Genomic DNA, 23847 nt, shown 5'->3' on the forward strand with positions numbered 1-23847 from the left:
GGACCTGGGTTCAATTCCCAGTACCCACATGGTGGGTACACAGCCATCCAAGAGACAAATTCCCTTTTCTCACTCCCTGGGCACCAGGCATAAATGTGGTACACATGCAGGTAAAACACTCATAAAACAAAATAAATAAATCTTGAAAATGAATAGTATTGCGGGAAGTTGGTTAGCTTATCTATCATGTCATATAGTTACAATTAAAAAGAGAAAAGAAAAGTGACTCTGTCCCCGAAGCCAGAAAAGGAACAAGGGGAGCTGCTTGCTATGCAGCTTCTTTGAGCGAGCAGAATTCCACCTTAACCACTGAATCATGAGTTCTTTAGATTGAGATACTTTCCCTTAGTAGCTTTGAAAGAGTCAGTGCCTGAGGGAGAAGAATCCCCTCAGGCTGTGTGGCCCTTGCTGTGAACTGCTGCTAATAGCAGCAGGGTTGCAGCTGATGTTTAGGACAGCCTTTGCTTAAGAGGTAACCTCTGTGAAAAATAAAAAACAACAATGCCCATGGAAATCACCGTGACATGTGCGATGAATGACCACATGTCACTGCCTTTCCAGGGCTTTCCAGTGTCGCTGCAAATCTAGGTCAGTCTGAGCACCTCTGCTTGGCACCTCCAGATGTTCATTTAGGTTGCAGTGCCTGAGAAAATCCAGTCTTCCAGTGAGAGGAACACAAGAGCATAAAGTCCAGAGAGAACATGCTTGCTGATATGAATTCATTCCCAAGACTTCAAACGATGGACACAGAGCAGCAAGATACCTCTTGTGGGGTAAGTCAGAGATGTGTGAGATCTGGCTCTCTGGATCTCCAGGGAAGACAAGAAAAGTGGCAGATGCCCAGTTCCTAGGTCCTGAGATGGTCTCATTCATCCACCTAGGAATGCAGTATAGAATGGGAGGAGGCAAATGCACTGTATCTAAACCTCCTTGTTCATCTACTATTTATTTATTTGTGTGTGCATATATGTGTGTGCATGTGCATGTAGAGACCAGAGGTTGATGCTCAGTGTTGTCCTCAGTCACTTTCTACTTTACTTTTGGAGAATGGACCTGTAACTGATCCATACAGATAGACCAGCTGGCCAATGGGCCTCAGAGCCCCTCCCCCTGTCTGTCTTCCCACCACCAGGATTATAGGAGTGCACTGCTGTCCTCAGCCCTTTATTTGGGTGCTGGCAATGCAAACTCAGGCTCTTAGTGCAAGTGCTTTACCAAATGAACCGTATGTCTGGCTCCTGTGGTTTTATTAGTTTTGTGTCTTTTTTTTAAAAACAGTCTATATAGGTGAGGAAGGCCTGGAATTCATTACTGTTGTTATTAATTATCATTACTTTATTTAATATTGGCAAGATACTGGGGCTAAAGAGAACTTTAGTTCCAAGATTCCAAGGGTTCTGATTCCCTTTGGCCTCTGAGAGGACCACACACACACATGATCCACAGGCATAGTTTCAGGCAACACACTCATACACATAAAAATAGAAGAGCCAGGTGGTAGTACCACATGCCTTTAATCTCAGTACTAGGAAGGCAGAGGCAGACAAGTCTCTGTGAGTTCAAGGCCAGTCTTGGTCTACAGAGAGAGTTCCAAGACAGCCAGAGCAATACAGAGAAACCTTGTCTCAAATAAATAAATAAATAAATAAATAAATAAATAAATAAATAAATAAAAAAAACATTGTGATATAATTGAAGACACATCTCTTTAATTAAAGATTTAAAAAGATGTGTGTGTGTGTGTGTGTGTGTGTGTGTGTGTGTGTGTACGAGTTTATATACAGCACATTTACACTACCTTTGGAAGCCAGAGGGCATGACATCCCTTTACTCCTGGAGTTATAGACAACTGTGAGGGATCTGATGTGGGTCTTGCAATTGAACACAGGTCCTCTAGAAGAGCAGTAAGTGTTTGTAACCATTTCTAACCTTCCCCCATCCCTTTTTCTTTTAAATTGATGAGGTGCAACTAAGGATCACATCTTTTTTTTTTTTTTAACTCTAATTCCTCCTGCCTCAGCATCTGTAGTGCAGCATTGCAGGCAGGGGTCATGACACCTACCTTGTAATCTATTAATGACATGATTTTTGTGCTGCTTCGTAGATTCTCTTATTTAGATCAGTCCCTCTTCTGCACACTAGCATTCCCAGCAAGCAATTCTGTGCTTTCTGTAACTACGCATTGAAGAGACAGGTCCTGTTCTGGCCAATTCACCCATCTTCAGCGGCCTGTCTAGGAGTTCTCTTTCTCTTGCATAATTGCCTTTAGCCTGTAATGTGTAGTTATTTACTGGGTTTCCTCTAGGCATGTGAATATCATCTTTTCTTGTGGGATATAGAACCCAGAATCTTTCCCATGTGAGGCAAGCACTCTGCTACTAGCCTTATCTCTAGTTACGTAGATTTATTACTAACAGAAACAATCATTGCATGCACTCATTTGGTACTTCATGTGCCCCAGACACAGTGATAGCCCTCACAGACTGTGTGCTAGCTCAGATGTCTTTCTTTTTAGAGCAGAGGAGAGGATGGAAACTGGCTTAGTGGTTAGGAACACTGGCTGCTCTTCCACAGGAAGAATTCTAAGCACCCACATTTCATGACAGCTCATACCTGTTTGTAGCATTGGGTTCACTGGATCTAATGGTCCCTTCTAGCCCCTGTGGGCACCAAGCATGGCACTTGGTGCAAAGATGTACATGCAGGCAAAACATTAAATTAATTAACTAACTAATTAAGGAAGGAAGGAAGGAACTGGAGAAATGCCTCAGTAGTTACCAACCCTGGCTGCTCTTGCAAAGAGTCAGATTATCACTTCTCAGCACTCACATACTGGCTCACAGCCACCTGTACACTCCAGTTCCAGGGGATGTGACGCCCGCTTCTGACCCCGGAAGATACCAGGTACACACATGGTACATATACATGCAAACACTGATACTCATAAAACAATTAATTAATTAAACAAAAATAAACTTTTTTTTGAGGCAGGGTTTTTCTGTGCCGTTTTGATGCCTGTCCTGGATCTTGCTCTGTAGACCAGGATGGCCTCAAACTCACAGATATTCTCCTGGCTCTGCCTCCCGAGTGCTGGAATTAAAGGTGTGCACCACTACCACCCGGCAACAAAATGTTTTTTTTTGTTTGTTTGTTTGGTTTTTTTTTTGTTTTTTGTTTTTTTTTTTTTTTTTTTTGGTTTTTTTTTGTTTTTTTTGTTTTTTTTCCGAGACAAGAGTTTCTCTGTAGCTTTGGAGCCTATCCTGGACTAGTTCTGTAGACCAGGTTGGCCTCGAACTCACAGAGATCCACCTGTCTCTGCCTCCCAAGTGCTGGGATTACAGGCGTGCACCACCATCGCCCAGCAAAAATATTTTTAAATTAAAATAAATAGCACAGAGGAGCCAGAGATATAGAGTGATGTAACTGGCTGGAGTTCATATGGTCATCAGGCGGTCATCAGGCAGTCGACTTCGGCTTAGAGCTTGGCAGCTGGGCTGGAAAGTCAGATTGTCAATTCCAGGCACTAGAGAAAACCTGTCCTGGTACTTTGCTAAACAGTGCTGGAGCCCAGGTGTTCCCATGGCTTTGGACACTCAGCCTTATTTTGGTGGATCCTTTTACCATCACTTGAGAGTATTCTTTTATGTGTCCCTTAGTCCTGAATCCCTTACCTTTCTTCTTCCATAGCTACTCTTTGTTTTGTGTTAGAATATCCCAAATGAATTCATTCTAGATAAGTGCACTGCAGGTAAATCCTAGAAGCTTGCGGGTGCAGTGCTTGTGAGGGCCAGAAGAGGGCGCGCTGGATTCCCTGGAACTGCATAGAACAGCAATTACAGATGCCCAATGCAGGTTCTGGAAACAGAACTTGGGTCTGCTGGAAAAGCTGCCAGTATTCTTGATGGCTGAGCCATCTCCCCAGGCCCTATTTTTGGTTTCTTTTTATCCTTTTCTGAAACAACTTCTCAGCTTTATCTTCTAATCTTTCTAATCACTGTTACTGTTCTTTTTAGAAGGCATTTGAGGATATATATTAATTTGGTTACACCCCTTATTTAATAGAATTTTATGTTAATTTTAACATATTTTTAAAAATTATGTTTATTTGAATGTGCAACTCACACACACACACACACACACACACACACACACACACACACACACAATGCATCTTGCATGTGGAAATCAGAGGAAACTTTTCTTGGGTTGGCTTTCTCCTTCTACCATGTGGATACTGGGACCAGTATCAGGATTGGTGCCTTTACCTGCTGAACAACCTCAGCATCCATGTTTTAATAGTTTTAGTTGATAAAGGTTTGAGATATTTTAAAAGTATTATTTTCAGAATGGATACTATACAAATTTAAGAAATTAAAATAAAACAGCAGCAAACTTATTTTGTGTAAAACAATTTCTCTCCTGTTGCTTCTCTGTTTTGATCTCTTCAGCAAATGTGACTTAAAGCCAGTCACTCTCCACACTTTAATAGAGAGAATAGCAGGGGGAAAATTATCTGACAGGGCAAATGGGAAGGGGGGTCCAAATAGAGACAGGGAGGGAGGTAAATACAGAAAGAGAGTAAAATAACAATAAGGATATCTGAACAAGTCATAAAGAATCATACTAGTGACAATCTACCTAAAACACTCCATAATACATGTCTTTGTATAAATATACATATATGTAGTTTAAATGAAAATTTCTCATCTGGACCGACAATGCTCTCTCCAAAAGCCAAAGACCATCTAACAAAACGCCAACACAGGACATGATAAGCCCTCTTTTGAGTTGTTGGCCAAAGATTCCCCAAACATTAAAAGCTATTGCATCACTTAATTCATACAGGTGAGAACCCTTATGGGTATACTAACTGTGGAAAAGCCTTCACCCAGAAGGCACACCTTAATACACATCTGAAAGTTTATAAAAGAAAAACATCATGTGTGCCATCAGTATGGGGAGTCCTCAATGTGGAGTCAGTGCTCAACAGGCACCAAAGAATTCATAGAAGGGACAAGCCTTAAAGTGCAGTGACTGTGGGAAAGTCTTGCCTCTAAGGTCCAACTCAAAGAATGCAAGGAATTTAAAAAAGGTAAGAAATTATGTGTGCACTGACTGTTGGAAGGCCTTTAATGGTAGGTCAAATTCCTGTAGGCAGAGATAACTCACATTAGGGAAAGACCTTTTGTCTGACAAAAATGTGGGAAAGTCTTCCTCCAGAAGTCAGAGTTGATGAACTCACACTGGAAAGAAGCCTTATGAACGCCATGAATGAAATATGGTTATACAGCTTCACTGAAGATACATTATAGAATACATGTGGTGAGAGATCTTTTGAGCCTTCCAGGTAAGGGAAAGTATTTTACAACTATCACATTTTAGTAGGTGCATACCAACTCATACCAGACACAGTTCTTACATTGTAGTTATGGTTCCATTATCACACGAAAGGCTTTACCAGGAAATCAATTTTTCAGTCCATTAGCAAATTCCCAAATAAAATGTTCTCCTTGAGTTACATGGAAAGATCCTTTTATCAACAATCTCTAATTCCATGACACAACACACATGCAGAGCATTTATCTATGCACTTATTGTTCCAGCATGCAAAGGAGCTTGAGAAAAATTACTTGCAAAGGAATGTGTAATATTAAGCACATTTGCCCCTATTTATAGTAACATATTAGATGATTGTGATTTCATTTCAGGATGAAATTATTTGTGCAAAAACTCAGGAAAATGATACAACACAAACTGTTGTTAATATGAGAGTGTGTAGGAAATTGTGTCAATGGTACTCCTTTTTATTGTAGAATACCAGTATTTCTAAAGTATAAACAAAATTAATTCTAGAACAGTGTTGTGTATGAACATATATCTGTGTCTGTAATGTATGTACACTTAGTGTTTACATGTGTACTTTACCTTGTCATACATATGTATGTTTATGTATTTGTATATATATATTTATCTTAGTTGAGTAGGTTTTGTAACAGTACACTGTACAATATCACGTATATGTGCTGGTTAGTTTTTGTCAACTTGGCACAAACTGGAGTCACCTGGAACCTAATCTGAGAAATTGTCTTTATCAGATTGGCCTGTGGGCATGTCTGTGGGGCATTTTCTTGATTAATGATTGATGTGGGTGGTCCTGGGTTGTATAAGAAAGTGAGCCATGGATTGCTGACTCCCCATGGGAACCCTTACATTTTTGGAGGAGGGGATGGAGGGAGTAGGTTGTGGGAGTGGGTAAGGCTGAGTCAGAAGGAGGAGAATAAGGAGGGGATCTGTGGTGGTTATGTAAAATGAATAAAAAATTTTCTTTTTTTTTTTAGAAGCATAAATATTTATTTGTAACAAAGGAGTTTGTGTACAGTGCTGAAAATCTACAACTTCTTGTTAAATTCATATTTGCACTTCACCTTTTTAAACAAGCATTTATAATCATTATTTTATACAGATGTAGATATGTAAAAACAACATCGAGTTCAGTGGTCTTTCAGCATTTTCCACTTAAATTTTTTTTTTAACATAAAAACAGGTTATAATTCCAAAGTCCAGAGTTACTTGAAACTGGAAAATATTTTCTATGTAGAAAATAGTAAAAATGATAACATTTCCCAATAATCCCTTTTAAACCAAATAATAGCTGAATTATACATATATTGATTAGATTCTGGTATGCAGAAGAAACATACCTTCATCTGTTCAGAGAGCTATGTTTTACTTAAGTTGTGTAAGTGAGATTCCTATTCATCTTCTTCTTTACTGTTTGATTTATGGCAGAGATTTTTCTATAGGTTAATCCATAATCTAAAAAGATTTTAGCCTCCCCTCCTGAAAGTACAGCCAGCATATCCTTTCATCAGCTTGATACAGTACAAATTCTTATCCTAAAAGTGAAATGTTTCACTAAAGCATGCCCATATTTTGGGCAAAACCAAAACTTACTATATATATGCCACAGTCATCCTAGGGTCCTCCCTGCTAGGTACCCTCCCTGGATCTATGGGTTGCAGTTTGATTGTCCTTTGCTTTATATCTAGTATCCACTTATGAGTGAGTATATTCCATGTTTGTCCTTCTGAGTCTAGGTTACCTCACTCAGAATGATATTTTCTAGTTCCATCCATTTGTCTGCAAATTTCATGATGTCGTTGTTTTTCTCTGCTGAGTGGTACTCCATTGTGTATATGTACCACATTTTGTTAATGCATTCTTCAGTTGAGGGGCATCTAGGTTGTTTCCAGGTTCTTGCTATTACGAATAATGCGGCTATGAATATAGTGTCCTTGTAGTAAGATTGAGCATTCCTTGGGTATATGCCCATGAGTGGTATAACTGGGTCTTGAGGAAGACTTATTCCCAATTTTCTGAGAAACCATCATACTGATTTCCAGAGTGGCTGTACAAGTTTGCATTCCCAGCAACAGTGGAGGAGTGTTTCCCTTGCTCCACATCCTCTCCAACATAGACTGTCTTCAGTGTTTTTGAACATAGCTATTCTGACAGGTGTAAGATGGTATCTCAGAGTCATTTTGATTTGCATTTCCCTGATGACTAAGGATGTTGAGCAATTCCTTAAATGCCTTTCAGCCATTTGAGATTCTTCTGTTGTGAATTCTCTGTTAAGCTCTGTAGCCCATTTTTAAATTGTATTGTTCAGTATTTTGATGTCTAGCTTTTTGAATTCTTTATATATTTTGGAGATCAGCCCTCTGTCAGATGTGGGGTTGGTGAAGACCTTTTCCCATTTGGTAGGCTGGTGTTTTGTCTTATTGACCATGTCCTTTGCTCTGCAAAAGCTTCTCAGTTTCAGGAGGTCCCATTTATTAATTGTTACTCTCAGTGTCTGTGCTACTGGTGTTATATTTAGGAAGTGGTCTCCTGTGCCAATTCATTCCAGACTACTTCCTACTTTCTCTTCTATCAAGTTCAGTATAACTGGATTTATGTTGAGGTCTTTGATCCACTTGGACTTAAGTTTTGGGCATGGTGACAGATAATGGATTTATTTGCAGTCTTCTGCATGTTGACATCTAGTTATGCCAGCCCCATTTGTTGAAGATGCTTTCTTTTTTCCATGGTACAGTTTTGGCTTCTTTGTCTAAAATCATATGTTCATAGGTGTGTGGATTAATATCAGGGTCTTCAATTCGATTCCATTGGTCCACATGTCGGTTTTTATGCCAGTACCAAGTTGCTTTTATTCCTGTAGCTCTATAGTAGAGCTTGAGGTCAGGGATCATGATGCCGCCAGAGGTTGCTTTATTATACAGGATTCTTTTAGCTATCCTAGGTTTTTTTGTTTTTCCATATAAAGTTAAGTATTGTTCTTTCCAAGTCTGTGAAAAATTGTGTTGGGATTTTGATGGGGATTGTATTGAATCTGTAGATTGCTTTTGGTAAGTTTGACATTTTTACTATGTTGATTCTACCTATCCATGAGTATGGGAGATCTTTCCATTTTCTGATATCTTCTTCAATTTCTTTCTTCAGAGACTTAAAGTTCTTATCATACAGGTCTTTCACTTGCTTAGTTAGAGTAACCCCAAGGTATTTTATATTATTTGTGGCTATTGTAAAGGGTGATGTTTCTCTGGTTTCTTTCTCAACCTCTTTTTCATTTGTATATAGGAGGGCTACTGTTTTGTTTTTTGTTTGTTTGTTTGTTTTTTGAGTTAATCTTGTATCCTGCCACCTTACTGAAGGAGTTTATCAGCTGTAGGAGTTCCCTGGTAGAATTTTTGGGGTTACTTATGTGTACTATCATATTGTCTGCAAATAATGAAATGTTGACTTCTTCCTTTCCTATTTGTATCCCCTTGATCTCCTTTTGTTGTCTTATTTCTCTAGCTAGAACTTCAAGTACTATATTGAATAAGTATGGGGAGTGTGGACAGCCTTGTCTTATTACTGATTTTAGTGGAATAATTTTGAGTTTCTCTCCATTTAATTTGATGTTGGCTGTTGGCTTGCTGTAAATTGCCTTTATTATGTTTAGATATGCTTCTTGTATTCCTGATCTCTCTAGAACCTTTATCATGAAGGGATGTTGGATTTTTGTCAAAGGCTTTTTCAGCATCTAATGAGATGATCATGTGGTTTTTTTTCTTTCAGTCTGCTTATATGGTGTATTACATTGACAGATTTTCATATGTTGAACCATCCTTGCATCCCTGGGATGAAGCCTACTGGATCATGGTGAATAATTTTTTTAATGTGTTCCTAGATTTGGCCAGTATTTTAGTGACTAATTTTGCATCAATATTCATGAGGGAGATTGGTCTGTAATTCTCTTTCTTTGTTACATCTTTTTGTGGTTTGGGTATCCGGGTAACTGTAGCCTCATAAAAAGAATTTAGTAATGTTCCTTCTCTTTCTATGGTGTGGAACAATTTGAAGAGTATTGATATTAGCTCTTCTTTGAAATCTGGTAGAATTCTGCAGTGAAACCATCTGGTCCTGGGCCTGTTTTGGTTGGGAGACTTTTAATGACCATTTCTATTTCCTTAGGGGTTATTGGTCTATTTAAATAGTTTATTTGGTCTTCATTTAACTTTGGTATGTGGTACCTATCCAGAAATTGTCCATTTCTTTCAGATTTTCCAATTTTGTGGAGTACAGGTTTTTGAAGTATGACCTGATATTTCTCTGGATTTCCTCATTGTCTGTTGTTATGTCCCCCTTTTCATTTCTGATTTTGTTAATTTGGATGCTCTCTGCTTTTTGGTTAAAGAACCAACTCTTTGTTTCACTGATTCTTTGTATTGTTCTCTTTGTTTCTATTTTATTGATTTCAGCTCTCAATTTGATTATTTCCTGGCGTCTGTTTCTTCTGTATGAGATCCTTCTTCTTGTTCTAGAGCTCTCAATTGTGCTGTTAAATCACTAGTGTGAAATTTCTCCAACTTCTTTTTTTAAAATATATTTATTTATTAAATTTTTTTTCATTTTATATATCAATCCCCCTCCATCCCCTTCTCCTGCCTCCTCACCTCCCTCCCACTCTACTCCCATCCACTCCTCAGAGTGGGTAAGGCCTCCCATGGTAGTCAACAAAGTCTGGCATACCAAGTTGAAGGAGAGCCTAGTCCCTCCCCATTGTATCAAGGCTGAGCAAGGTATCCCACCACAGGGAATTCCTCCAACTCTTTATGTGGGCATTTAGAGCTATGAATTTTCCTCTTAGCACTGCTTTTATGGTGTCCCATAAGTTTGGATATGTTGTACTTTCATTTTCATTGAATTCTAGGAAATCTTTAATTTCTTTCTCTGTTTCTTCCTTGACCCATTGGTGATTCAATTGGGCATTATTCAGTTTCCTTGAGATTGTAGGCTTTCTGTAATTTTTGTTGTTGTTGAAAGCTAACTTTAAGCCATGGTGGTCTGATAAGACACAGGAGGTTATTTCAACTTTTTTGTATCTGTTGCGATTTGCTTTGTGACCAAGCATGTGGTCAGTTTTGGAGAAGGTTCCATGGGGTGCTGAAAAGAAGGTATATTCTTTTGTGTTAAGGTGGAATATTCTATAGATATCTATTAAGTCTATTTGAGTCATAATGTCTGTTAGTTCCCTTATTTCTCTTAAAGTTCTGTCTGGCAGACCTGTTCATTGGTGAGAGTGGGATGTTGAAGTCCCACACTACTAGTGTATGGGTTTTGATGTGTGATTTAAGCTTTAGTAATGTTTCTTTTATGAATGTTGGTGCCCTTGTATTTGGGGCATAAATATTCAGAATTGAGAATTCGTCTTGTTAGATTTTCCCTGTGATAAATATATAATGTCCTTCCTGATCTCTTTCAGTTGATTTTAGTTTGAAGTCTATTTTAGGATAGCTACCCCAGCTTGATTCTTTTGTGTGTGTGTGTGTGTGTGTGTGTGTGTGTGTGTGTGTGTGTGTGTGTGGTGATATTTTATTTGTACTGAAAAGTGATTTTATTTGTATATTAATAAAGTTGCCTTGGGGTCAGAGCAAGCCATAGCAGAAGCTGGGAGGTGGTGGTGCACGCCTTTAATCCCAGCATGTGGGAGGCAGAGCTAAGCAGGATCTCTGTGTGTTCAAGGATACAGCCAGCATGGCAACACATGCCTTTAATCTCAATACCAACCATAGAAGACCTGGAGGTCTGTACAGTCAGGCAGTGATGAAGAGGTCATGTGGCTGGGTTTACAACCAATGAGAAGGCAGAACAGAAAATCTATATAAAAGACAGGACACAGGAAGTAGGTCTCTTGTGGAGAGAAAAGACAGAGCAGCAGTGAAGGGTAAGGTTTTCAGCTCTCAGCTATTGATCTGACCTCTTGGCTTTTAACTCGGCAATTGGCTCTGTGTTTCTTATTTAACAAGACAGTTACATCTACATTTTTTTTTTGTTTTGTTTTGTTTTTTGAGACAGGGTTTCTCTGTGTAGCTTTGCGCCTTTCCTGGATCTCGCTCGGTAGACCGGGCTGGCCTCGAACTCACAAAGATCCGCTTGCCTCTGCCTCCCGAGTGCTGGGATTAAAGGTGTGTGCCACCACCGCCCGGCTCCCGGCTTGCTTCTTAAACCCATTTGATTGGAAAGTCTTTTCCCAGCCTTTTATTCTGAGGTGGTGTCTGTCTTTGAAGTTGAGGTATGTTTCTTGTATGCAGCAAATAGATGGATTCTTGTTTTTGTATCCATTCTGTTAGTTTGTGTTTTTTTATAGGTGAATTAAGACCATTGATATTGATGGATATTAATGACCAGTGATTGTTAATTCCTGTTATTTTTTGGTGGTAGTGTTGTATGTTTCCCTTCTTTGGTATTTGTTGGTATGGGACTATCTATTGCCTGTGTATTCCTGGGTGTATCTAACTTCCTTAGGTTGGGTTTTTCCTTCAAGTGCTTTCTGTAGGGCCTGGATTTGTGGAGAGATATTGTTTAAATCTGGTTTTATCATGGAATATTTTGTTTACTCGGTCTATGTTGATTGAGATTGGCATCCATAGTCTCTTAGTATCTGCATAACATCTGTCCAGGACCTTTTGGCTTTTAGAGTCTCCATTGAGAAGTCAGGTGTTATTCTTATGGGTCTGCCTTTACATGTTACTTGGCCTTTTTCCTTTGCAGCTCTTAGTATTTTTTCTTAATTCTGTATGTTTAGTGGTTTGATTATTATGTGGTGAAGGGCCTTTTTTTTTTTTTTTTTGATCCTGTCTATTTGGTGTTCTGTAACCTTCATGTATTTTTATAGGCATTTCCTTTCTTTAGGTTGGGAAAGTTTTCTTCTATGATTTTGTTGAATATATTTTCTGTGCCTTTGAGTTGGCATTTTTCTCCTTCTATCCCTATTATTCTTAGGTTTGGTCTTTTCCTGGTGTCCCAAATTTCCTGGACATTTTGGGTCATGACTTTATTGACTTTAGTGTTTTCTTTGACTGATGATTCTGTTTCCTCTATCTTATCTTCAACACCAGTGATCTGCTCTTCCATCTCTTGCATTCTGTTGGTTATACTTGCATCTCTAGTTCCTGTTCATTTACTCAGATTTTCCACTTCCATGATTTCCTCAGTTTGTGTCTTCTTTATTGACCCCATTTCAGTTTTGAAATATTGAACTGTTCCTCTCACTTGTTTAATTATTTTCTCTTGGCTTTCAAAGGATTTACTGATTTCTTCCCATTTTTTTTTTTTTTTGACTTTTCCTCGATTTCTTTAAGGGAATTTTTCATTTCCTCTTTTAAGATCTCTAATATCTTCTTAAAGTCTTTTTTTATAGTAGATATCTTCTGTTTCTTCTGTGTTGGGATGATCAGGTCTTGCTGATGTAGCTTCTGATGGAGCCATATTGGTTTTTATGTTGTTGACTGTATTTTTGCACTGGCATCTACCCATTTCTTTCTCCACTTGGTGCAAGCGGTATCTGTGTCTGAGGGAGCCTCTCTTGGTCTAATTGATATCTTGATCCAGTGGGAGCTCTTGGTCTAGTCAATGCTGATGGACTTTTTGTCTTAGGGAGCAGCTCTTAGTCCAACTGGCACTAGTGGGCTCTGTCTCAGGGAGTAGCAGCTGTCTTAGCATGTGGTAGTTGGAGCTGATCTGTCTGCAGGATGTCTGCCTGCCAACTGGCCTCTTAAGTCCAGTTGGGTGCTGGCAGGCTCTGTCTCAGGGAACAGTTGCAGTCTGAGGGTGGGTGGGATTTGGGCGTGGTGGGGCTTGGGTTGTAGAGTCTGATGGGGGATGGTGGTAGTCTATCCTGTGTGCAGGAGGTCTGCCTGCCAACTGGCCTCAAACTGGAACTGCAATGGGTGGTGGTGTAGGGGCACAGGGCTGTGCTCCTGGGCCCAAAGCCTAGGGGCTGGGGATAAAGACTCACCTCTTAGTCCAGTTGGGTGCTGGCAGGCTCTGTCTCAGGGAACAGTTGCAGTCCTACCTAGCTGTTTTTAAAGGTTTTTTTTAAAAAAATTATTTTCATTTTATGTGTATGAGTGGTTTGACTCAGTATATGTATGTCTGTTGCCCACAGAGACCAGAAGAGAGAGGAGGATCCTCTAGCATGTAGGTGCTGGCATCTGAACCTGGGTCCTCTGCAAGATCAGATAATGCTTTTATCTACTGGGCCATCTCTTCAGCCACAAAACACCTTTTATTGTTTTCTTGAGAGATTGTCATCCTATGAATGTCAAGCTAGCCTTGAATTTGTGTTGGCTACCTACTTCTAACTCTTTGAGTACTGGAATTATAGTTGTATGCTACCACCCCAGCCCAGAAAATAAATTAAATAAAATAAATAAAATATTGAAGATAAATTATAACTCTGAGATCTGCCTCACATGAATATTATAATCATTTGCAGTTATATATGGTGATTCAGTGCTGACCTTTGGGCCCCTGTACAAGATAAAATCCTGTGATTGGTTGTTGACTAGAATAAGACTATTTCCATATTGGGGTATGTTATATTAATACTTTCTGTTAGGGATAATTTGGGGGTAAGTTATACTTCCTGGGAAGTATTTATTGGTTGTCAATATATTGATGATTTCAGAAGCCTGGGGCAGGTTACTAACTAGGAGGCAGTTTGTAACCTGACAGTCCTGTGCTTCACTGGTTGGAGGTTTCTGGAAGTTAATGATGTTAATAAATAGCTGCATTCTGGTACTGAGAGGGCATCACATTATGGACAGGCTGAAAGTGCTCAGTGTGGGGAAGTCCTGGTGCATGTTTGGAGATCTTCTGGGCCAAGAATTGGTCAGTGAATTTAAGCAAAGTCCAAAATGAATAGACTATGTGTCTATGGATGGACAGGGAAATGACTAGAAACTCAGAGTAGAATCTGAATTGACTATCACCCTAAGCTCTCGGGGCAACAGGAAACAGAAATGCTGTTTTTAGATGCTGACTACAGAGGGGAATACACAGAACATGGTGGCCAGTGCAGTGCATTCCTTAGATGAAAACAGCTTGAATCTATGCTGCTGTTCTTGTATTTAATGACCTGTGAGCAAATTAAACAGATTACTAATGCTTACTATGTGTAACTGAAAGGGTTGTTATTGTTTTTTATTGTTAATTACCACCCACCAGGTGGCTGTCAAGAGCTTGATGAGCCTTCCTGCCATGTCATTTTAGATCCCTATGATAAATACCTGTGTCCTCATTTTGGAAGCAACCAAGTTAGTATCTTGATATTCTTCCATTGAATAGGTGGAAGTCATGAAACCAGTCCTTCCATGACTTTAGTTGAAATTCACGGGGTTCTCTGTTCCTCCCGCAGACCTTGTCTGTCTGGCTAGTGCTGCAATAGACTACTTGCTACAGCCTCCCTTCCCCTCTCTCCACAATTCCTGTGAATCCCACAGATGATCCCCTCCTGGTTCCTCCCCCCCACCCCCCACTTGTTCCCATGTCCCAGTCCTCAGCTTGGGGGACACACCCCTACTCAACCAGAGGCCATGCCAGCCAGAAGACCAGGTCGCCTGCCCACAGGCTTTCTCTGCAATCTCTATTCCAGCAGACTCAAACCCCAGGCTCATCCTTGTCCCTAACTCTACAACAGGACACCAGCTGTAGTCTCCCTTCCCTTCTCTCCACATCTCCTGTGGATACCACAGACCATCCCCTCCTGTCCTTCTTCCCCAACTCATCAGTGCATCCCAGCCTCCAACATCACCAGGCATTTCCATAACACCCAGCAGGCCAGGAAAACAAACAATATACAGCCATCACACTCTCTGAAAATCCAGAGAGGAAACAGAAACCAATGAACAAAATACCACACCACAAAGACAAATCCAGAAATCAGCACCTAGACCTATATTCACCCCAAAACCAGATGCCTAGATGCCAGCATAAGAATATAGTCAATAGTAGCCAGGGCAATATATCTCCACTACAGCCCAGATATCCTACCATAGCAGTCCCTGAATATTCCAAAACAGCTGAAGCACAAGAAAAGACCTTAAAACCAACTGTATAAAGATGATAGAGGTCCTTAAAGAAATCCAGGAAAATGTAAACAAACAATTAGACAAAATGGATTAATCCCTTAAAGAAAACCAAGAAAAAAACCAAACAAATAGTTGAAGGAAATGAATTAAACTGTCCAGGACCTAAAAATGGAAATAGAACCAATTAAAGAAAGTTCAACAATGACTACAGCAGTAAGCTTCACCAACAGAATATAAGCTATGGAAGACAGAATCTCAGACATTGAAGATACTGTAGAAGAAATGGACACTGCAGTTAAAGACAATGTTAAATCTAAAAAATTCCTGACACAAAACATTCAGGAAATCTGGGACAGCATGAAAAGACCAAATGCAAGAATAATAGGAATAGAGGAAGGAGAAGAAAACTAGCTCAAAGAAAGGCCCAGAAAATATTTTCTTTTGTTCTTTTTTTTTTTTTTCCTTCGAGACAGGGTTTCTCTGTGTAGCTTTGTGCCTTTCCTGGAGTTCAGGCTGGCCTTGAACTCACAGAGATCTGCCTGGCTCTACCTCCTGAGTGCTGGGATTAAAGGCATGTGCCACCACCACCGGCCAGAAAATATTTTCAACAAAATCATAGAAGAAAATTTTCCTAACCTAAAAACAGAGATCAGTAAAGGACACAAGAAACATACAGATCACCAAACAGATTGGACTAGAAAAAGATAGTCCCCTCTGCACATAATAATGAAAACACTAAACATTCAGAACAAAGAAAGAATATTAGAAGCTGCAAAGGAAAAAGACCAAGTAACATATAAAGGCAGACGTATTAGAATTACACTTAACTTCTAAATGGGGATTCTAAAAGCCAGAAGGGCTTGATCAGATGTACTACAGACTCTAAACAGACCACAGATGTCAGCTCAGACTTCTATAACTCTGGAAAACTTTTAATTAGCCTAGATGGGGAAAATAAGACATTCCATGATAAAGTGATATTTAAACAATATCTGTCTACAAATCTAGCCCTACACAGGGTGATAGTGGCACACATCTTTAATCCCAGCACTCAGGAGGCAGAGCCAGGTGAATCTCTGTGAGTTCGAGGCCAGCCTGGGCTACCAAGTGAGTTCCAGGAAAGGCACAAAGCTACACAGAGAAACCCTGTCTCAAAAAAATAAAATAAGAAAATAAAAAAATCTAGCCCTACAGAAGGCACAAGAAGAACTCTCACCTAAGCAGGTTAACTACATCCATGAGAACACAAGAAATAAATAATCTCACATCTGCAAAACAAAAAGAAGCATGCCTGCAAGTGAACACACACACTCACTCACACACACACACACACACACACACACACACACACACACAGTGGTGATATTTTGTTTATGCTCTAACAAATAAAGTTTGCCTGGAGATCAGAGTGTGGAGCTAGCCACTAGAGGCCAGGCAGTGGTGGCACACACCTTTTATCTCCGCATTTGGGAGGAGGAAACAGGAAGTAACAAGGCCACGTGAAGACTGGAGCTTGCCCCTTTCAGTCTAAGAATTCGGTAGGGGTAAGAAGTGGCTGTAGCTTGCTCCTTTGTCTGATCTTTCAGCACTTACCCTGGTATCTGATGCCAGGTTTTTATTATTAAGACCAATTAGGATTCCCACTACAATACACACATACACACACAACACACACACACACACACACACACACACACACACACACACACATATCATCATCATCATCATCATCATCACTACAACCAACAACAAAATAACAGTAATCAACAACCATTGATCATTGGTATCTCTCAATATCAATGGTCTCAATTCCCCAATTAAAAAAAATAACAGAATGGATGCAAAAACAATATCCATCCTTCTACAGTGTCCAAGAAACACACCTCAACATCAAGTATAGACACTACCTCAGGGTAAAGGTTGGAAAAATATATTTCAAGCATATATTAGGTCCATACCTAAGAAGCAAGCTGATGTAGCCATTTTAATATTTAACAAAATAGATTTCAAACCAAAACTAATCAAAAGTGATGAGAAAGGGCACTTCATACTCTTCAAAGAAATAAATCCAAGATGACATTTCAGTTCTCAACATCTATGGTCTAAACACAAGGGCACCCACTTTTGTAAAAGACACTACTACAGTTTAAATCACCTATTGACCCTGAAACACTGATAGTGAGAGGTTTCAATACCCCACTCTCACCAATGGACAGGTCATCCAGACAAAACTTCAACAGAGCAATGCTGCAACTAACAGATGTTATAAACCAAATGTACCCACTGGATATTTACAGAATATTTTCTCTAAACACAGAAGAATATACCCTCTTCTCTGCAACTCATAGAATGTTCTCCAAATTGACCACATACTTGGACATAAAGCAAGTCTCAACAGATAAATGAAAATAAAAATAACATCCTGAATCCTATCAGACCATCGTGGATTAAAGCTAGATATAAACAACAGAAACAGCAGAGAGCTTACAAACTTATGGAAACGGAACACTCTCTACTGAATGAAAAATAGGTCAAGACAGAAATAAAGAAATTAAAGACTTTCTGGAACTGAATAAAAAAGAATACACAAGCTGGGCCATGGTGGTGCACACCTTTAATCCCAGCGCTCAGGAGGCTGAGGCAGGTGGATCTCTGTGAGTTCAAGGCCAGCCTGGTCAAAAAAATGAGTTTGAACATAGCCAGAGTGGTTACACAGAGAAATCCTGTTCCCCCTTCTCCCCAAAAGAAGACTACACCACATACCCAAATTTATGGGATACAATGAAGGCTTTTTGGCTAGTTCATAATAATAAGTGCCTATGTAAAAAATCTGGAGAGATCTCTTATTAGCAACAAACAGCACCCCTGAAAGCTCTAGAAAAAAAAGAAAAATCAATAATGTCTACAAACCATTATCTAAACTAAAAGACAGAGAGAGAATATCCAAATTAACAAAATCAGAAAGGAAAAAGAGGACATAATAACAGACACTGAGGAAATCCTGAGAATCATTAGGTCATACTTAAAAAACCTGTACTCCACAAATTGGAAAATTTAAAAGAAACAGACAATTTTCTGGATAAGGTACCACATACCAAAATTAAATCAAGGTGAGATAAACAATTTAAATAGACCTATAACCCCTAGTGAAATGGAAGCAGTGGTCAAAAGTCTCCCAGCCGCTGTGCGGTGGTGGCGCATGCCTTTAATCCCAGCACTCAGGAGGCAGAGGCAGGAGGACCTCTGTGAGTTTGAGGCCATCCTGGTCTACAAAGCGAGTTTCAGGAAAGGTGCAATGCTACACAGAGAAACCCTGTCTCAAAAAACAAAAAACAACAACAACAACAAAAATCTCCCAGCCTAAAGAAGCCCAGGGCTGAAATTTAGCACAGAATTCTACCAAACTTTCAAAGAAGAGTTAACTCCAATGCTCCTCAAGTTATTGCAGAAAATAGAAATAAATGGAACATGGCCCAATTCATTTTATGAGGCCACAGTTACTCTGGTACCCAAATCACATAAAGACTCAAGATAATAACAGACCAATTTCTCTTATGAACATAGAGGCAAAAATACTCAACAAAATACCTGCAAACTAAATCTCAGAACACATCAAAAAGATCATCCACTGTGATCAAGTAGGCTTCATCCTGGAGATGCAGTGGTGGTTCAACATACAAAATCAGTAAATGTTATTCCCCCATATAAACAAACTGAAAGACAAAAAAACCACATGATCATCTCATTAGATGCACAAAAGGGTTTTGACACAGTCCAATACCTATTGTGGAATATTATTTTAACTAGGCAAAAATGTGTTACATTTATTTATGCTGCAGAATATTACTTTAACCATGTGAAGATATGTTACACTTGTTTATACTGCCTTTGTTAAGGATGTAAAGATGTGTTATATTTTTATGATATATTTGTTTAATTATGTAAAGATGTGTTGCATTTGTTTTACTTTGCCTGTCTAAGGCACTTGATTGGTCTAATAAAAATCTGAGCAGCCAATAGCCAGGCAGAAAAAGGATAAGTGGGGCTGGAGGGCAGAGAAAGTAAGTAAGAAGAGAAAAGTAGAAGAGAGAAGAATGAGAGGAGACAAAGAGGGAGCCAGCTAGATGGAGTAGGACATCCAGAAAGAAAGAAAGGTAAAAAGCCCTGGGGAAAAGCATAAATGAAGAGAAACAGGTTAAATTACAAGAGCTAGCAAGAAACAAGCATATGATAAGGCTAAGTATTTGTAACTAATATTAAGTCTGTGTCATGATTTCAGAGCTGGTTGGTGATCCAAAAGAAAAGCCTGGTACAAACATCCCTTCATGATAAAAGTCCTGGAGAGATTAGAGAATCTGTAGAATGCTTTTGCCCATTTGACTATGTTAATCCTACCAATCCATAAGCATGAGAAATCTTTCTATGTTCTGATATCTTCTTCAATTTCTTTCTTCAAAGACTTGAAGATTTGTCATACAGGTCTTTCACTTTTTTGGTCAGAGTTACCCCAAGATTTTTTATATTATTTGAGGCTATTGTGAAGGGTGTTGTTTCTCTGATTTCTTTCTCAGTCCATTTGTCATTTGTATATAGAAGAACTACTGCTTTTTCTGAGTTATCTTGTAAAATCCAGCTACTTCACTGAAAGTGTTCATTACCTGTAGGAGTTCCTTGGTGGAATTTTTGAGTCACTTATGTATACTATTATATCATCTGCAAATGAAGATACTTGTACTCCTTCCTTTCCAATTTGTATCCCCTTGATCTTCTTCAGTTGTCTTATTGCTCTAGCTAGAACTTCAAGTACTACATTGAATAGATATGGAGAGAGTGGACAGCCTTGTCTTGTTCCTGATTTTAGTGGAATTTCTTTGAGTTTCTCTGCATTTATGACTTAGTGGTTAAGAGGACTTGTTATTGCAAAGGACCTACGTTCCATTTATAGTATCTACATGATAGTTTCTCAACCATCTGTATGTAACTGCAGTTCCAGGGAATCCAAACCTTTTTTTCTGATCTCCAGGAGCACCAGGCACAATTGCGGTACACAAACGTGTGTTCAGGTAAACATACACATAAATAAATATTAAAATACATCTTTAATAAAATTTTGAGTTGTACTGTTATTCCTGGAATTCTTTTCAGTGCAGAAGCCATAAATCTTGGTTTGGCTTGAATATATATTCCTTAAAGTCTCTAGGGGAATTCTGTAGTATCCTGGGGGTGGCAGAGGGAAGTGTGCTTCTTGTGCCTGCACCTCCAAATGCTGACAGTATACTGCCAATATTCTTCAGTCTGGTTATTGTACTGTGTAATAAATGGCTTGCCAAGGAATTCTATAGAGATTCCTGCTGTTCCTCTTTGACCTGGCTCTCCCCATTTGCTTCCTTGCTCCACCTCTGTCTCACACTGTTGTATTCCGTTCCACATAAACCAACAATAACCAACACCCATCCCCCAAAACTTTATGCATATGAGAATAGACCTCTGTTCAATGGTGACCATGCAAAGATTCCAAGCTGTCATATACAAGAAATTTCATTTCAGTGACACAAGACTGTAATTGAAACACTTGTGATGCAGAAGGATGGAGAATTTAAGTTCAGCCTGGAATACAGAGAAACCCTATCCAAAAATAATAAATAAATAATAAGAAAAGAAAGAAAGAAAAGGAAAATGGAGGAAAAAAAGAAGAAACAAAGAAAAGAGGGCTGGTGAAATGGCCTAGTGGGTAAAGGTTGCTGACAAGCCTGAAGACCTGAGTTGCAAAGATGTGCCATTGAGATTTTAGTGTTACAACCTGGGCCCTGAAAGGCCTAACAAGCTGGGCTCTGGCTACCATCATCTGTAACCAATTAAAGCAACAAGTAATAGGAAAAAACAGATAAAGGAGATGAATTCAGTTTGTCCACCCCGAGACTAGGAACAAGAGATCCAGTGACACAGACACCTCTGCCTCTGCTTTGCAGAGTGCTTGGATTGCATGTGTATGTGACTATACCAAGACTAAGAGACTAAAAAAAGTTCTTAGCTATTTCCACACGCACCCTATTTTGGAAAAACATGAATGTACACTCTATTAGTTTTCCTTTTTATTTCTTTTATTCCATTGTTTTTTGAGACAGAATCTCACCATGTAACTCTGGCCAGCCTGGAATTCACCATGTTGGCTTCAAACTCACCAAGATCTGTTGGCCTCTGCCTCCCAAGTGCTGGGATTATAGGTGAGCACCACCCTGCTCAGACCATTCTACTAGTTTGAAAGTTCCTCTTAACACATTAAAGATTTTTTTCCCCAAAAGCTTACATAATAGGAAAATACAATTTTAAAACAGTGGAGATCTACATGAATAGTTCACCTTTCCACAATAGCAAAACAGAAGTCATGGGGTTATATTTTGCTATGTAGCTCAGGCTGGCTCAGACTCAGAGAGGTGCCTTCTTCTGCCTCTATATTGCTGGGATTAGAGATGTTTACCACATCACCTGGCCAATATTTTTATTTATTTGTCTGTTTGTTTGTTTATTTATTAATTAATTTATTTATAGTTTGTTTTTCTGAGGAAGTGTTTCTCTGGCTGTCCTGGAACTTGCTCTGTAGACCAGGCTGGCCTTGAACTCAGAGATCCACCTGCCTCTACCTTCCAAGTTCTGGATTAAAATCTTATGCCACCACTGCCCAAAAGATTTTTATTTTTATTTTATGTGTATGGTTGCCTTATCTGCATGCTTGTCTGTGCACCACTTGTGTGCCTGGTGCCTTTGGAGGTCAGAAGAGAGCATTAGATTCTCCTGGAACTGGAGTTACAGATGGTTGTGAGCTGACATGTGGGTGCTGGAATTGAACTTGGTTCCTCTGCACTAGCAGTTTGTGTTCTTTGAGCTACCTCTCCACCCCCACCCCTGCAGAATTAGGTTTAAATGGAAGTAACTAAGCAATCTTAGTGTGTGGTGCCCCTCACTGTCATTGTCTCTTGCTCCAGTCCGTCCTGCAAAGTGGTCTAAGAAATTGAGAGAACTGTGTGAAATCTGTAAGTCCCAGCTCTGATTGCCTTCTGGCTTCAGCATATCTCTTCCCCCATCATGGGCTTTCTATTTCTGGGGTCCATTGTCTCAATAGTCTGAAAAGGAAGGGGCATGATTGTCTGTTTAAAACATGGTATGTACTCACCCATAGGAGGATACTAGATGTAAAACAAAGATGACTAGACTGCTACACAACTCCAGGGAGGCTACCTAGAAAACAGGACCCTAGGAAAGACCCAAGGATCACCCAATGACAGAGAAATGGATGAGATCTACATGAACAACCTGGATGACAGTGGGAGTAATGAAGGGCAAGATTTGAGGGAAAGAAAGCTTAGGGGAGCAGGAGATCCCAGCTGGATCAAGAACAGAAAGGGAGAACAAGGAATAACAGACCATGATAAATGAAGACCACATGAGAACAGGAATAGGCAGAGTGCTCAAGAAGTCCCCCAAAATCCACAATGATACATCCTCTGTAGACTGCTGGCAATGGTCGAGAGAAAGCCTGATCTGACCTAGTCTGGTGATCAGATGGCTAAACACCCTAACTGTCGTGCTGGAACTCTCAGCCAATAACTGATGGAAGTGGATGCAGAGATGCTCAGCCAGTCCCCAGGTGGAGCTCCAGGTGTCCAACAGTCGAGAAAGAGGAAGGTCTGCAAGAGCGTGAATTGTTGAATCCAAGATTGGAAAAGCACAGGGACAAATAGCCAAACGAATGGAAGCACATGAATTATGAACCAAAGGCTGTGGAGCCCCCAGCTGGATCAGGCCCTCTGGATAAGTGAGACAATTGAATAGCTTGATCTGTTTGGGAGGCACCCAGTCTGTGGAACCAGGATCTGTCCTTAGTGCATGAGCTGGCTGTTTGGAACCTTGGGTTTACACAGGGACACTTTGCTCAGTCTGGAAGGAGGGGGCAGGACCTGGCTGTACTGAATCCACCAGGTTTAAATGAATCTCCAGGGGTGCCTTGATCTTGGAGGACATGAGAATGGAGGGGAGGGGCTGGGGGGAAGGTGGGGCTGGGGGCGGGAGGGAGGAGGACAGGGGAACCCATGGCTGATGTATAAAGTTTAAAACACATAATAATAAAGAAAAAAAAAAGAAGAAAAATTAAAAAAAAATCATAATTCCTGCCAGGACTGTCACCATATGAGACAGCATCCAACTTCCACTCTATGGCATTGTATTCAGCTTTCCTGCCGCTACAGAACTGAAGTTCCTGGATGGTGGCCTCTAACATCCTGAGCATACGGATGCCACCACGGAGGTTTCCGAAGAAACTGGAACCACCTGGGCCGCCATGATGACTGTTGGCAGGCACTTAGTTTCAAAAGTGTTAGCGGGCATGCGCATCATCCTACGGGGCGTGGACAAATCCTGCCGGAAATCTAAA

General features: G+C 39.9%; 1 protein-coding gene across 1 annotated transcript in view; it reads right to left on the minus strand.

Moving 5' to 3' along the window:
* LOC118591933 (sialic acid-binding Ig-like lectin 5) overlaps nt 1-23847 on the minus strand; it is a 50632-nt gene that overhangs the window by 26489 nt on the left and 296 nt on the right. Inside the window, 1 exon segment of the mRNA XM_036200392.1 lies at nt 23706-23842. Within this exon segment, the coding sequence (XP_036056285.1) occupies nt 23706-23842 (137 nt within the window).

This window comes from Onychomys torridus, chromosome 1 (genome assembly GCF_903995425.1).
Source record: "Onychomys torridus chromosome 1, mOncTor1.1, whole genome shotgun sequence".
In the NCBI taxonomy this organism is placed as follows: Eukaryota; Metazoa; Chordata; class Mammalia; order Rodentia; family Cricetidae; genus Onychomys; species Onychomys torridus.